The 15,630-nt window shown below is 36.0% G+C and overlaps 2 protein-coding genes across 2 annotated transcripts; both read left to right on the top strand.

Moving 5' to 3' along the window:
* The first annotated feature begins 4,020 nt into the window (after positions 1–4,020).
* Positions 4,021–5,767, top strand: LOC141802542 (uncharacterized). Its single transcript, XM_074686079.1, has one exon. It carries the CDS (start codon positions 4,038–4,040, stop codon positions 5,433–5,435), a length of 1,398 nt encoding a protein of 465 aa, XP_074542180.1. The 5' UTR covers positions 4,021–4,037; the 3' UTR covers positions 5,436–5,767.
* A 2,448-nt stretch (positions 5,768–8,215) lies between these two features.
* LOC141802550 (uncharacterized) lies at positions 8,216–13,816 on the top strand. Its single transcript, XM_074686089.1, has 3 exons — positions 8,216–8,508; positions 10,544–10,789; positions 13,016–13,816. The coding sequence occupies exons 1-3, from the start codon at positions 8,292–8,294 to the stop codon at positions 13,621–13,623; spliced, it is 1,071 nt and encodes a 356-aa protein (XP_074542190.1). The 5' UTR covers positions 8,216–8,291; the 3' UTR covers positions 13,624–13,816.
* Positions 13,817–15,630: the final 1,814 nt, after the last annotated feature.

Consider the following 15,630-nt stretch of genomic DNA (forward strand, 5'->3'; position numbering starts at 1 on the left):
TCAGAAGGTGGAGCAACACACTGCAGACCGTTGATTGGTCAGAAGAATTGTCACTTACCTCGACAGCGGCTGCATTTCTCCTGGTGGCTCACAGACTTCTCTGAAACAAAGCTTGATTGTTCTTTGTATCAAAGAGCTACATGCCAATCACAGAGAGGACGAAATTCTGCATGTCTTCATCTTTGCTCTTTGTTTACTGTGTCGCGTTTTTCTTCTTTGTTGGATTTATTAGCGAGGTAAACTGTGTCACACTTCTACGGCGTCACGCTATAATTTAACAGCTGCGGCTTTTGGCATCCGGCTTGCACACCGCCTACCACGTTCCAGGTTTGCTGTGGAAACACAAACGGGATCAGGCTTAACTGTACCAAACTGGGCCAAACCGTACTGAACCGACCCAGACTGCTTGGCGGAAACACAGCCTCTTTGTCCTGGCAGACTACCTGCGTTTGTTTATATTTGGCACGCCGCGTACGCAGACTGATACACTAAGTGACGAGCCAGCTGTGGCTCTGCAGTGGAGGTAGCGCCGTTTTACCACACGATGAGAACTAGAGCCTTTTTTAGCGGTGTTTTTGTGTGAAAGTAACACGCTGAAAATTCTCTAAATAAAGCATGAATGCAGACAGATATCAGATTTTTTCGGTGGGAGTCCGTTTATTTGTGTTTTTGGTCAGTAAAATATGGCCCCGTCTGAGTGCAGAGGAAACCGGCAGAGGAGCAGGGAGGGGGTGTTTGGTGCGTGCGCTCTGGGCTTCTGCTGCACAAAAACACTGCTGTAGGGGTAATTTCTGCCCTAAACCTTGTGATAGGACCCAACTTGTTCCATCCCGGAGTATCACTTTAAGTCAATCTGATCATCAGGGAGGTTTAAACTCTGAGAAACTCCACAGTTGTAAGTGATACGATGTGTTATCCTGGAGAAGAATCACCTCTCTGCTCTTACCGTCATAATCCAGTCAGCTGGAGTTACAGAAGCACCATTACCTTAAACATTATGAGCTGTGGTGGGTTTAAATTTTTTATTCTAACATATACCACTTTAATTCATTCAGCTTTGTTATGACTGATGATCAGTAACTATTGGTTGTACTGTAATCAGTTTTGATTTCACCAAACAAAGTCAGTTTTCTGTTTATTTTGTTGTTTATTTTTATTATTTATTTTTCTTAAACAATGGATTGATGACAATAAAATTATTTAAAACTGAATAAAGAGTGTTTTTCGTATCAGTTCATCAGATGTGTAGAGGAAACTGTTTTGTGTTCAAGTACCTGCAGGGGGCAGCATTAGCTTTAGCTGCGTGTAATCTGCCGAGAATTTTACAGAAGAAGAAGAAGACCATTTGTTTGGCAAGTGTCACAGGATGTGTGGTGTGTCCAGAAGTCCTGTTGTAGCAGACTGATCATAATAATCCATCCAGAGTTTCTCTTCTTTTTCTTCTTCTTCTTCTTCTTCTTCTTCTTCTTCTTCTTCTTCTTCTTCTTCTTCTTCTTCTCTCTCTGTCGGTTCACAGACGCCACAGGGACCCGTCAGAGCTCACACCGTCCACACCCGAAGAAAACAGCTCCAACAGGTCAGCTTTTCTTTGTCAGCTCCAAACTTGTTTCCTGTCAGTCAGTTTTTTCAGGAAGCTGGGCCTTGAGATAACGGTCACAGCCCTGTACAGTGTTAGCCGCAGCTAGCTCCCGCTAAAAGTATCATTTAGCTTCCCTGAGATGTAAACAAAGCATTTCACCAGCTGGTCAATGGAGAGGTTCATGGTCTGGGACGCTTTTACCCACCACCATGAATGAGTTTTTCTTTTCTGATCTTATTGAACTCCTTTACCTCTCCAAACTCTCAGCTCCTCTTACTGTCCCTCATGTATCAAACCTGTGAACTGAAAATGGGTGTGCGCACATATCCACACGCAGATCAGCATCATCATATCATCATAGGAGGACATAAGAAAAGTCAAATCAGTTAATGTTGTTTGTTTGCAGTCAAACCTGGTGAACCGAGGTTGGATAAAGACGACACATTTGACTACACCCCCGCGGACGTCGCTGGTGTTTCAGTGTAAAGTGTGACCCTGTTAACTGGTGACTCTCGGCCGTTAATCACTGATACTGTCAGCTGAAGGTCACCAGTTAGCGTGGTCGCTATTAACTCCAAAACACCGGTTGCGCTGTAACGGTCAAAACTTGACAGAAGTTGCCTCTATTGTGTAGTATTTTTTCCTGACAACTGACCACAGAACAACCTTATATTTTTATGCTGATAACAGGTTGAATTTAGTGTTTAAAAAACGCAAACGCGTCTTAATGAATAGAGCTAATTGCAGCTTCTGCGGTCGAGATGTGTGCGCAGCTCATTATAGACCTAGACCAAGGGTCTTCAACCTGCGGCTCTGGAACCTCATCAATTAATCAATCAATCAATCAATCAATCAATCAATCAATCAATCAATCAAAATTTATTTATATAGCACTTTTCATACAAATAACATGTACCACAAAGTGCTTTACAAACAGACACATGAATTAAATAAAAGAATAATACCCCAAACCCACTCCACCCACACAGCAACCCATACACAGTGTTAATAAAAAGCAACATAGATAAAAGACAATAGTAAAGCACACTGCTGTACCCAGTACGTACTGAGGGAACGCCGTCTTAAAGGTTTGAAAATAAGAAAACACTGGAGGTTAGGTTAAAAAGTGTAAAATTAAAAATATCATTATACAAAATAAGAAAATGATTTTTAAGAATTAAGAATAAAAAATACTTTAATTAAGTTAAAATATACATATATATATATATATATATATATATATATATATATATATATATATATATATATATATATATATATATATATATATATGATAAATAAATGAAGAATAAAACAGGAAAAATAGAGAATAAAATACGGAAAATATAAAAGATTTTAAAAAGACAAGATAAAATAATAAAAAGTGGTCTGTACTTAAAATAAATAAAACACTAAAAGGTAAATCAGGTAAAAGCTCAACTAAAAAGGTAGGTTTTGAGATTTTTTTTTAAAGACATTAACATTAGATGCAGCCCTCAGGTCTTCAGGTAGGCTGTTCCATAACTGGGGGCCATAGTGGTAAAAAAAAGATGCCTCATCATATCTCATGCAGCTCTTTGACTCCTTTGCTGCTGCTCCTTGAAGCTTAAAAAAGCATTATTGAAAAAAATGATTTTAATTTTTCTAACAGAAGGTATTGATGATTAAAGACATTGGCACTAAATAAAATCATGTGTTAACAATTTGATGAGCGAGTATTTATTTATTTTTTATTTTTTGCTATTTTTTTAAGTTTTTGCAAATTGTTTTAAATTTCAGTTTTTAACTTTTTTTTCAAATTTTTGAAGATTTTGCTAATTTTATTTATTTATTTTTAATTTCTGCAGAGTTTTTCAAATTTAACATTTTTGAAATTGCTTTTTTTCTGAAATTTATGACATTCAGGCAAATTGTAGTAATTTCCAAAGTTTTGCACAATTTAATATTTGCAAAAATTTTGCAGCTTTTTGAAATTGCATACATTTTGCACATTTATGAAATTCCACATTTTTCAAGTTATTGGTTAAAAAAACCCCCAAAGTAATTAAAAAATATAAAAACCTAAACATCACATTTGCAATTTTATAAACGCAAAAAACTTCTTGTTTTGTTATTGTTTTTTACTTTGTTTACAATTTTATCCACATTTTTGTCTTTATTGTGAAGATAAATTTAATTTTGTGGCTCCTGATTATCTTTAATCCAGGTGAGCTGAGGGGAAATTGCTCCTATGACAGTAAAGGTTGCAGACCCCTGACTGAGACTGATAATCCCACTATTGATCATACCTTTCATTTCATTTTGCATTTTTCCACCTTGGGTAAATGCACTTTTTTGTTTTTTTTTTGCCTGTACAACTTTTGCTGATCTTCCATACCTCTGTCTGCATCCCTCTCCAAACTCACAGCTTCTCTTCATGTATCTTTCTGTGCTTTAGTGTTTCCTGCAGCTGTCAGTGATGAAAGAAGAGCAGCAGGAGTGGAGCTCCAGTCTGGAGCAGAGAGAAACTAAACCTCTGCTCATCAAAGAAGAACAGGAGGAACCGTGGAGCAGTCAGGAGGGAGAGCAGCTTCAAGGACAGGAGGAGGATGAAACCAAAACCAAGTCCAATTTCACTCCTTTTCCTGCGAAGAGTGAAGCTGAGGAAGTGGAGGCTCAGTCCTCACAGCTTCATCAAAGACAAACTGAACAGATGAAAATAGAACATGATGAAGAGGACTGTGGAGGATCAACACTGGATCTTAAGGTGAAGACTGCAGAGTCTCCTGAACCCAAGACTGATGACAGTGGTGATTGGAGTCAGACTGATGACAGTGATGATTGGAGTAAGACACACCTGAAAGGAAATGAATTTCAAAGCTGCTCTCATTGTGGTAAAGCTTACAAGCGAAAATCTAATCTGATCAGACACATGATAACTCATAGAAAGGATCAACCTTTCATCTGCCTGAATTGTGGAAAAGCATTTAAAAAGAAAGGCCACCTAGACCAGCACATGATAGTGCACACTGAAGAGAAACCCTATACCTGCGCTGAATGTGGGAAAAAATTTAAAACTAATGGTGGTCTATCCAACCATATGAGCACGCATAGCAGTGACACACCATTTAGCTGTTCCAAGTGTGGCACAAGTTTTAAGTACAAAAATTGTTTGACTGAACATATGGTAATTCATGAAGTGGAGAAACCATTCAGCTGCTCTGACTGTGGTAAAAGCTTTAACTATAGACAAAGTTTCGCCAGACACATGATCCGTCACACAGGAGATGGAGCATTTAATTGTTCAGTGTGTGGAAAACAGTTTAATCAGAAGTCCACTCTGAACAGACATATGAGGATTCACACTGGAGAGAAACCCTTCAGCTGCTCTGAATGTGGTAAAAAATTTGGTCGAAAGTTTTGTCTAAAGAGTCACATGGCTATGCATAGAGAAGAGAAACCCTATACCTGCTCTGAATGTGGCAAAGGTTTTACTCAAAAATTTACACTGACAGGTCACATGGAGTGTCATGGAGGAGAGAAACCCTTCAGCTGCTCTGAATGTGGTGAAAGATTTAAGATGAAGTCGAATCTGACTATGCACATGCACCAACACACAACAGAGAAACACTTCAGCTGCTCTGAATGTGGCAAAGGTTTTAATCAAAAGACTAGTCTGAGGGTCCACAGGGAATGTCATGGAGGAGAGAAACCCTACTGCTGCTATACATGCGGTAAAAGATTTAAGCTGAAGTCCAATCTGACTATTCACATGCGTCAACACCCAAGAAAGAAACCCTTCAGCTGCTCTGAATGCGGTAAAAGATATTCTTGTAAAAAAAGTCTGACCTCACACGTGCTGACTCACTCGGGGTAGAGACCCTTCAGCTGCTCTGCTTGGGGGAAAACGTTTAAACAAAGCCATATCTGACCCCACATATGTTAGTTCACACTGAGGTATCCACTGCACTGTTTCCTTCTTATGATGTTTTGTTTGACTTTAAATACATATTTTTGATTTTTTTACATTTATTTTTATATTAAACACTAAGACTTGTATGAGGCATTTAAAGCTAACAGTGACATTATCTGAATGATATTATGCAAGACTGTTATATGTAACCACAAATATCATTCAAAGTGCAATTAAGAAAAGTTTAAACCATGTTTTTAGACATATTTGAGCTGAATGTGAAAAAATGTTATATTTTAAAAACAGCAACCATAGTCGCATGTGTTATATTTTATAACACAACACTATGAGGATTGTACAGTGTTACAAAAAGAACTAAAAGAAAATGTATATATTTTATTGTTTATTTTTATTATTTGTTTTTTTTATGAAAAACATATTCATAATGACAATAAAAATAATCAAATTGAATTAATTGTGTTTTTTTTTTTTTTTTTCTTTGTTTTTGGATCAGTACATAGATTAGTGAACCAGCTACTGATTTGGTGGACATTCAGTTTTCCTGATGTCCTATTTATCAGGTAAAATTTCTTAGAATGCAATGGGCCAGTGTGTGGCGCTGATGCTGATCGTTTTTTTTTTTTCTGGCGCTTAGGTTTTGGAGAAACATGTTAGATGTACACTACTTTTCACCCAAAAACATCACTCTGTGGAATATCAGATATACCCCCCCCCCCCCAAAAAAAAAAAAAAGTACGTATATATATATATATATATATATATATATATATATATATATATATATATATATATATATATATATATATTTTTTTTTTTTTTACTATGCAAAGTGGTACGAGAGAAACTTATGGTTAATGAGTGACTTAATGGATACAGACAGTAATCTGCTGAATTATGAACAATTCATTCAAGGATTGTCAGTCGTTGATCAAAGATTTTATGATAAATTGATAAAGAATAATCTTAATGACATAATCCCAGGTAGACAGAACAGGAATGATATTTATCACAAATGTGACACAAAATCAACGGGAAAAAAAATATAGTGATGTATCTGACATTCCCTGTATCAAGCAAATCAAAAGAACCACGCTTTAAAATTATGAAACACATTTATCCATAAAAAGAGTTACTCTATGCTTTTGGTTTGAAGACAATTTATGCTCCCTTTGTGAAATTGAAGTTGAGTCCATAAACAAAGTTTTCTTCCCATGCCAAACTGTGAAACCTTCTGGACTGATATCCACAAATGGTTAAAGTAAAAATTTAATAAATGGTATATTTTTTGACTTAATAATCTGTTTTAACATGAGTCTACGGCTCTCAAAATTCTTTATTCGTAGAAACAGGACTATTAAATCTCCTCAGATTTTTTTCCCCTAAATGGGTTAAAAATGTACCAAGAGCACTAAAAATACACAATTCCCTTTGAGAAGACGTCACTGAGGTGTAAAATTTATTCCCAACATTTATTCATAAGAATACAACTCAATAAGTTTATATAATTAAACTTACATAGCTGTATTGTACGGAAGCGTATTGCATTCATTTGAAGAAAAAAAAAAAAACTCAGGTTTTTCAGAGAAATTTATTCTTCGTTTTTTTTTTGTGGTAATGAATCTTGTTTTCTGATAAATATTTTTTTTATACGTTTGTTTTTTGTTTTAATTAGTAAGTTGGTTTGTTTTTTGTTATAATTATTTCTGTTTTTATGAGTATTTTTTGTGGCAATTAATTTTGTTTTTCTGATTAATATTTTTTTTATTGGTTTGTTTTTTGTTATAATTATTTTTGTTTTTATGAGTATTTTTTTCTGTTTTCAGATTACTTTTTTCCTGTTTTCCGGAGTAATTTTTTCCTCCTGTTTTTAGGAGTATTTTTTTTTTTCTTGAAGTATCGAACTACTTCAAAATCCTGTGAGAACCTCTAACCTACAGACGACTCCCAAAGATGTGTGGTGGCTCCTGTGTCCCGCAAGGATCAGAGATCCTGTTCAGCACATATTTGCCTTATCCTTAACTTTAGTATCTCGATACTTCAGGAAAAAATTACTTTGAAAAACAGGAAAGAAGTAATCTGAAAACAGAAAAAAAAATACTCATAAAAACAGAAATAATTATAACAAAAACAAACCAATAAAAAAAATATTAATCAGAAAAACAAAATTAATTACCACAAAAAAACAAACCTAAGAATAAATTACTTTGAAAATCCTGAGTAGTTTTTTTTTCTTCAAGTGAATGCAATACGCTGCCGTAGTATTGTTATGAATGTTTATTGATTGTTTTTTTTATATATATTGCTCCCTCTCTCTGAATGTACCCACTGCTTTTTCTTCTGTATATTTGAAATGAAGGACTAAAACATGGGGAATAAAAGGGGTTTTACCACCATCTGGTGGAATGAGTTAGCAACTACAATACAACAACCACAACACGGTCCGTGTGAGGAAGGAACTACGGTAAATCATATCACTTCTTTTCATAAAAAGAGGACTTTACAACAATATTTATTTATTTATTCAAACCATCAGCTGTAGAAATGAAAGTGTGTTGTCCTTATCAGCTCTAAAGTTATTTCCTGTCAGTGCTTGAGGAAGCTGAGCCTTTGTTTAACAGAGTGAGCTGTGTCTTTCCATTCGCTCAGTCCGCGCGAGGGGGGCGGTTCCCAGATAGGAAGTGACGTAAGCGCGTTGCATTTCCATCTTACGTTATCAACACGGAAGACGGCCATGTTGGAGGGACCGTCTCAGCAGAGCAGCATTTAGCTCGCCGGTTTACGGGATTATTGAGGCTGAAAATGGTGAATTACTGCCGCGTACTCGGCTGCACTAATCGGTCCGACCGAGAGAAACATCTCAAATTCTTTCGACTACCGAAAACGATCGCAAATCAGGGAGAGGAGTGCAAACAACTGTCTGAAGAGCGGAGGAGGTTGTGGTTAGCTAAGCTCCACCAGGACTTCCGAGGCAAGAATCTGGACAACATTCGGGTCTGTTCACAGCATTTCTTGTCAGGTAGGACTTACATTCTGTTGTACACACGGTTATAAAATCACACTTTAGTAAAATAAGATATCAAACTAGAATTTGACATAAATTGAGCGGTAAATCACGCCAGAAATTAGCACTTCAGCTAATCTCAACTCTTATCTGTAAGGCACTTTAAAAACAACTGCAGCCGAAACAAAGTGCTGTACATCAACAGACAAGACAACACAAGTAAAATAAATAGATACAAAAATGTCTTAAGCACTAAAATAACGTTTTATTTTTCTTGAGACAAGTTATAAAAAGTTACAACAGTTACTAAAATCGAAAACTCCTTTTCAGGGGGCTTTGAAGTATCTTAAAGTGAGCCTCTCTCAAGAGAACATAAGTTTTTATGGACCCCCATGACAGATGTAGTAATAGCAGCTATGTTTTCAAACCTTTGCTGTCCTATTTAAGCATTTTCATTTCAGCATTTCTACATTTTCTTAGTTTGATTTGCATTTTAATCATCTGTCTTTCCCAGGCAACCAGATATTTGTTTTTAAAATTACTGCCATCCATTTTTAATGCTCTGGTCTTTAAATATCAAAGGAACTGAGTTTTCATCCATGCATCCTTCTTGTTTAAAACTCCCCTGTTTCGATAACTCGACTTTGTGTTTTTGTCTCAGTTTGATCCCTGGGTTTACACAGTATTGTGATTTTGCATTCTTGCTACTTAAACACTGTGGCCACTGAGTATTATCAGAACCAATGCAGTAAAATCCAGCTTTAATATTCCACTCTACATTAACTTAAAATTAAATTACCTTTGTGTTGATTTTGTTCCACCCTTTTTTCCTGTGGCACCGCCTAATTAGTCCAGCGTACAGGATTCACACAGACAGGCTACAGCCTATGATCACAACACCTGTAGATTTATTCTATTGTACGTACGCAAGCACATTTACACACCATAATTCTAGGGATGCACGATATTGGATTTTTGCCGATATCCGATATGCCGTTATATCGAAACCCCTTTTGGCCGATACTGATAATCACAAGTTTGTTTGTTTTTTTCACTGTTAAGAAAGCTAAGTCTATCCTGTACTGGAATTTATATGTTACTCTTATTGGGACTGTTTCATTTGTTTAAGAAACACACATAAAACAAGACAAAAAACATTTGATTTTACCATAAATAAGAAATGTATTATTTTTTCAAACTCAAGACATTCAGTATTGAAATACAGAAAAATAATTTCTTTAGATCACATGAACTTTAAATGTACAATGCATTTTTAAACATAACCAAGTTGCATTTGATTATTTTAGAGCTACTGTAACAACCTGGTGACAGACACAGAGCTCTGCAGTGCAAATAAATGAAGTGCTACATTTTATTTAAGGAGCTTATTTTTCAGATGGAAAATAATAATAATCCTAACTGAATAGCACATTATCGGCTGTGCCTATCAGCAGATATTTTCATATCTGCCGATACCGATAAACGTGTTTTTAAGCTTTTATCAGCCGATACCGATATTGTGCCGATAATATCGTGCATCCCTAGATAATTCTAATCACGCAGGATTTTTACGATAGACACGTATGAGGATGAAGTAACAACAAATATTTTCCCAAGACCAACACCTTCTTTTAAGGAGGACATTGTAAAAATATGAGAGAAATCCTGCCTTCTTTCCAGCTTTATCCACACATAAATTATTTTTGAATAAAGAAAAATAAAAAGTTAAGACAAGATGAGCCAACAGTTGGTCGGGTCTGAAAATAATTGTCATTTGTTTTTTTTCCCTATCATAGTACTGTACAAGTTTAGGTAAATTATATGTATTATTGCATTAAACACCATAAGAAAAGGATTGTTATTGAATAAAATACGGTACAATTAAATATCCACTGGTTAAATATGCCTTTAGAAAAGACTTTAGTAAATCTGTGGTGTAATAACATGCAAACATATCTTTATTAAACTACTGTTTCTACCATACTCGGCTAAATACTGAAACCTGTTTCTGATCTCAGTTAATGTTACATTTGTCGTTGTTTTCTTTCAGGTACAAAAGCTTATCTCCATAGGAAGGATGATCCAGACTGGGTGCCATCTTTAAACATGAGACAGAAGCCTGATCCACAGTTTTATAAAGAAACACTGGCAGCACGCTACAAGCGCCGTGTGAGTCGAGCCCACAGGAAAGTGGAGGCCGACGCTTCTCAGTACGAACCAGTTGCTGCTGATTCCTCCAGAAGAGAGCCTGTTACCGACCACAAACCCAGAACAGGGACTCAAAGTGAAAATACAGGTGACTTTATTGATTCAATACATTGTCAAAATCTTGAAACTAGAAATATCCAGTTAAGCTATGATGCTGAGCGTATGTCCTCACCTTATGTCCAGAGTAGAGCCTGACAGGGGAGTGGATTTTCTCTCCTGTCCCACTCCCGGTAAAATGACTCCCACTCCTGTACTGCTCCCATTCACCACCTTCTTTAAGTTTTTAGGCAAGTGATTGAATTTGGTTTTATTTTCTCCCCATTCTTTTTGAGATTACTTAGTGTTTTGCAGCTTTAATTCTAAAGATATGGCAACAGGTACAGTTTATTAATCCAAACAAAAATGTCTACCTTAGTGTAATAAACCTATACGTTTGACCTTTGAGCAATTCTTACGGTTCAGCATTGACAATACTTTTATGTTTTAACTGCTTAAAAAAAAAACTGCAACTAGAGATCTGTCCAGTTCTGTCAGTTTAATAGATAGATCCTGATTGAATCATTCCTGAATGATTATGTGATACTTTTAAAGATATTATTATTCTGTGAAGTGTAGTTCTTTTTACACGCCTTTAGGGATCGGTACCTTTCACATTTGAAACGATACAATACAGATGCCCGGTACTTGGCAATTGGTACCGGTACTCAACGGTACCAATTTTCAGTACTTTTTTGTTTTTATATGGTAAAAAATACCATGTTTTCTAAAATTATAAAGTATGAAAGTTCTTCAATTTAACATATTTATATTTTGATATATAACCTTGCAATGCTGTGTTCATGTCTAGAATGGAAAATCGCCTACTCTTCCACTTCCTCACAGCCACAAGGATACATTTAGGTACCTAAACATGGTACCTTTTGGTTTTACATGGATCGGTACTTTTGACAGAATTCGGTCGGTACTTATAAAAGTATCTAATTCGGTACCCATTCCTACACGCCTTATAGTGTAGGCGTATTGGAAATAAACTACAAAATGCAGGCACATGTCACATATTATGTTTTATCTTCCTGATTGGTTCCCGCTCCCAACTGTCCCAATCCTGTGACTGATATAAAATTGACTCCCATCCTGCTGGAATCCAACTGGAATCGGTGACCCGTGGGATTCCTGAAAAATTTCAGCCTCTAGTCCAGAGTGCCTTTAGATAGATAGATAGATAGATAGATAGATAGATAGATAGATAGATAGATAGATAGATAGATAGATAGATAGATAGATAGATAGATAGATAGATAGATAGATAGATAGATAGATAAATAGACAGACAGACAGACAGGTAGATAGATAGATAGATAGATAGATAGATAGATAGATAGATAAATAGATAAATAGATAGATAGATAGATAGATAGATAGATATATAGATAGATAGATAGATAGACAGACAGACAGACAGGTAGATAGATAGATAAATAGATAAATAGATAGATAGATAGATAGATAGATAGATAGATAGATAGATAGATAGACAGACAGACAGACAGGTAGATAGATAGATAAATAGATAAATAGATAGATAGATAGATATATAGATAGATAGATAGATAGACAGACAGACAGACAGGTAGATAGATAGATAGATAGATAGATAGATAGATAAATAGATAGATAGATAAATAGATAAATAGATAGATAGATAGATAGATCTGTATTGTCCTCTAACAGGAAATTCACATACACACCATTAAGTTACCCACTTATCCATACACAACAAAAACACGTAGTCATGCACATATACACAACACAACACAAAACAGTTCCCATGATGCTTTCTTGAAGATAAAGAATAAAAACAAGAAAATGTTAATTTCACTGGACTGCAAACATACCAGATATTATCAGCGCCTTTTACCTAAAAAAATCACTTGGTGTATTCCAGGTCCTCACGCCGACACTGATGTGACTGAGGCTTCCTGTTTCTGCATGTTAAGTATCAGCTGCTCCTGTTTCCAGGGTGTTCGCTGATGTCTCCAGTGTCATATTTATCCAACTGGAAACTACTTATAATATGACAGTATGAGAAGAGCTGCAAAAAAAAACACACACCAGTGCAATCCAGACAACATTTAGGGGAGAAATGTGCTGTAATTGCTGGCTGTTTTGAGGATTTTAGAGACCGTTCCTCTTATTGTAGAGCCAGAGTAGAAACATGGTCTTCATACTAACACCATAACACGGACAAATTTCTCCCTCACCAAACTCTCAGCCTCTCCTCATGTGTCTTTCTGTGCTTTAATGTTTCCTGCAGACGTCCGACAGACGTCAGTGATGAAAGAAGAGCAGCAGGAGTGGAGCTCCTATCTGGAGCAGAGAGAAACTAAACCTCTGCTCATCAAAGAGGAAGAGGAGGATGATACCAACACATTACCTTTTAATGTTGTCACTGTAAAGAGTGAAGATGAGGAAGAGGATTCTCAGTCCACACAGCTTCATCACAGACAAGCTGAACAGGTGAAAACAGGAGCTGATGAAGAGGACTGTGGAGGATCAATGCTGGACATAAAGGTGAAGATTGAAGAGTCTTCTGAGCCTGAGACTGACGACAGTGATGATTGGAGTGAGACTGGATCAGGATCTGCAGGAAACATTAATGGTTCCTGTCATAGCTGCTCTCAGTGTGGGAAAGCTTTCAAACGGAAATCTTTTTTTATCAGACACATGAGGACTCACTCCAGGGAGAAACCCTCACGTTTCTCTGAGTGTGGTGAAAGAGACAGACGAAAGAAACATTCGACGACTCACGTGGCTCTGCATGAGGAGAAGAAACCGTTCGGCTGCACTAAGTGTGGTAAGAGATACAAATTTGAGAAATGTCTGGCCAATCATCTTAGTTTACACAAGGGTGAACCTCTGTAGCTGCTTTGAGCGCAGGAAACAGTTTTACCAGCAGTGGGAGCTGAGAGAGAAACCCTACGGCTGCACCGTTTGTGACCAAAGATTTTCTCAGATCTCAGATTTAGAAAGATTTTAAAACCAGAGGCTGAGATAAAGACAGGGTTTAATGATCTATGAGCAAACTGATTATACATTCATCACATTTATTAAGGATGAGAGACAAAAACGATGTATTGTAGTATCATGATTTTTGTTTAATGATTTAAACCATGATTTTTTTTTTTCAAATTGAAGTCCTTCAGTTTACTCTTTGCTTATGAGCTGGGTTGGAAAAAGTTGAGATGTCAGATCCCCTGAATAAATCTTAAAAACTGACTCATGTGATGTGCATTTTTGGGGAAAAAAGAATGGGTCCTGATATAATTTGTAGACATTATCATTCAACTTTTTCACTTGGTTTGGTGTTTAAAAAGCAAATTAAAAGTCATAAAACCTGAACTATTGAAGAATGGCGGTTTAAAATCGAATCTGCACCCCAAAAATCATCAAAGAATTGAATCAGGAGAAAAAAAACACATCGTCGTTACGAGAACGCTATCTGTTATCCAGGGTATGCTGTCCTTACAGCATGTGCTGACCGAAGCATTACGACAATAAATCCATTGACAATGTGATAAAATCAGCCCTGTTTATCTCTCTGCAGTTACAGCACTGAAAAGTTGATATCAAAGATCATCTATTGAAAATAACAGCGCTCACTCTGACGCTACTTTTAAAAAAAGAAACAAAAAAACAGAGCAGTCACTCTGTCACTTTTTCTGAAACTGTACTGCCATCGCTGTAATTTAATTTTTAATTTCGTCTTCATTTGAGCTTAATTTAACTTGATAAAAAAACCCATTAAGATCTAGATCTGTTTTGCAAGGGTGGCCAGGCAAAGAGGTATGAAGGTGCTTTAGGGCCACTTAAAGAAATAAAAAAAAATAAAATGGAAATAAACTCGAAATTTTCAAGATAAAAACTAGACATTTTTGAGTTTGCAAAGTCACAAGTTTACGACTTACTGAATTCAAAAGCTTACTAGTATATAAAGTTTCAATTTTACGACTTTATAAACCAGTAAATTCCGATTTCTCAAAGATTTATATGTGGCTTCTAATGTGTAGGTTGTTATGTACTTCACTGCATGATGGACCTGAGTCATCACATTCTTATAAGCAGTCGGACTCTGAAAAGTCGTTTAGACAAGAAGAAAATAAACAGGCGATGTCGTGCTTCTGCAGCGGAGACCAGAGCAATCGATTACAGTTTACAGTTTACTCAGACTTCTCAGTAGATCACAGATGAACAGATAGATCCTAGTAAGACACATGAAAACATCTGATATCTCCCATATCTGTCACAAAACAACCTTCATTTATCAATTTTACATTTTTTTTTTCCAGTTAAGTTTTTTTCAGCTTATATCACATCTGCATCTCTCAAGCGCGGCATCCCCTGTGCATCAACTAACATCCAGGACTTGCAAATGTACTAGTTTATTAAGTCGTAAATTTTCCACTTTATGAAGTCGTACATTCGCGACTTTAGCAACTCAAAAATGTAAAGTTTTTATCTTGAAAATGTATTTATTTAATTTCTTTAGTGGCCCTAATACGCCATCGAACTCTGCAGTCTCTGAACTGGACAGGAGAAGAAAATTGATATCAGAGATCATCTATAGCGTGTGAGAGTGCTCACACTGACGCTACTTTTGAAAACCAAGCCAAAAAAAACATACAGAGCAGTCACTCTGTCGCTTTTTTCTGAAACTCAACTGCAATTGCTTTAATTTAATTTAATCTTTAATTTCATTTTTATTTAACCTTTATTTAACCAGATAAAACTCATTCAGATCTGGATCTCTAATTAATAAATAGGTACAGTAAAAGCCACAGAAAAATAACGCTATTAAAAGAATGATTTTAACAATACTTGAAAATAAATTAATAATAAATTACAGAATAATAAGTTCAGACAGGTTAAGGT

The sequence above is a fragment of the Halichoeres trimaculatus genome, unplaced genomic scaffold, assembly GCF_033239565.1.
Source record: "Halichoeres trimaculatus isolate MK-OKI-2021-1 unplaced genomic scaffold, fHalTri1.1 fHalTri1_scaffold_14, whole genome shotgun sequence".
NCBI lineage: Eukaryota > Metazoa > Chordata > Actinopteri > Labriformes > Labridae > Halichoeres > Halichoeres trimaculatus.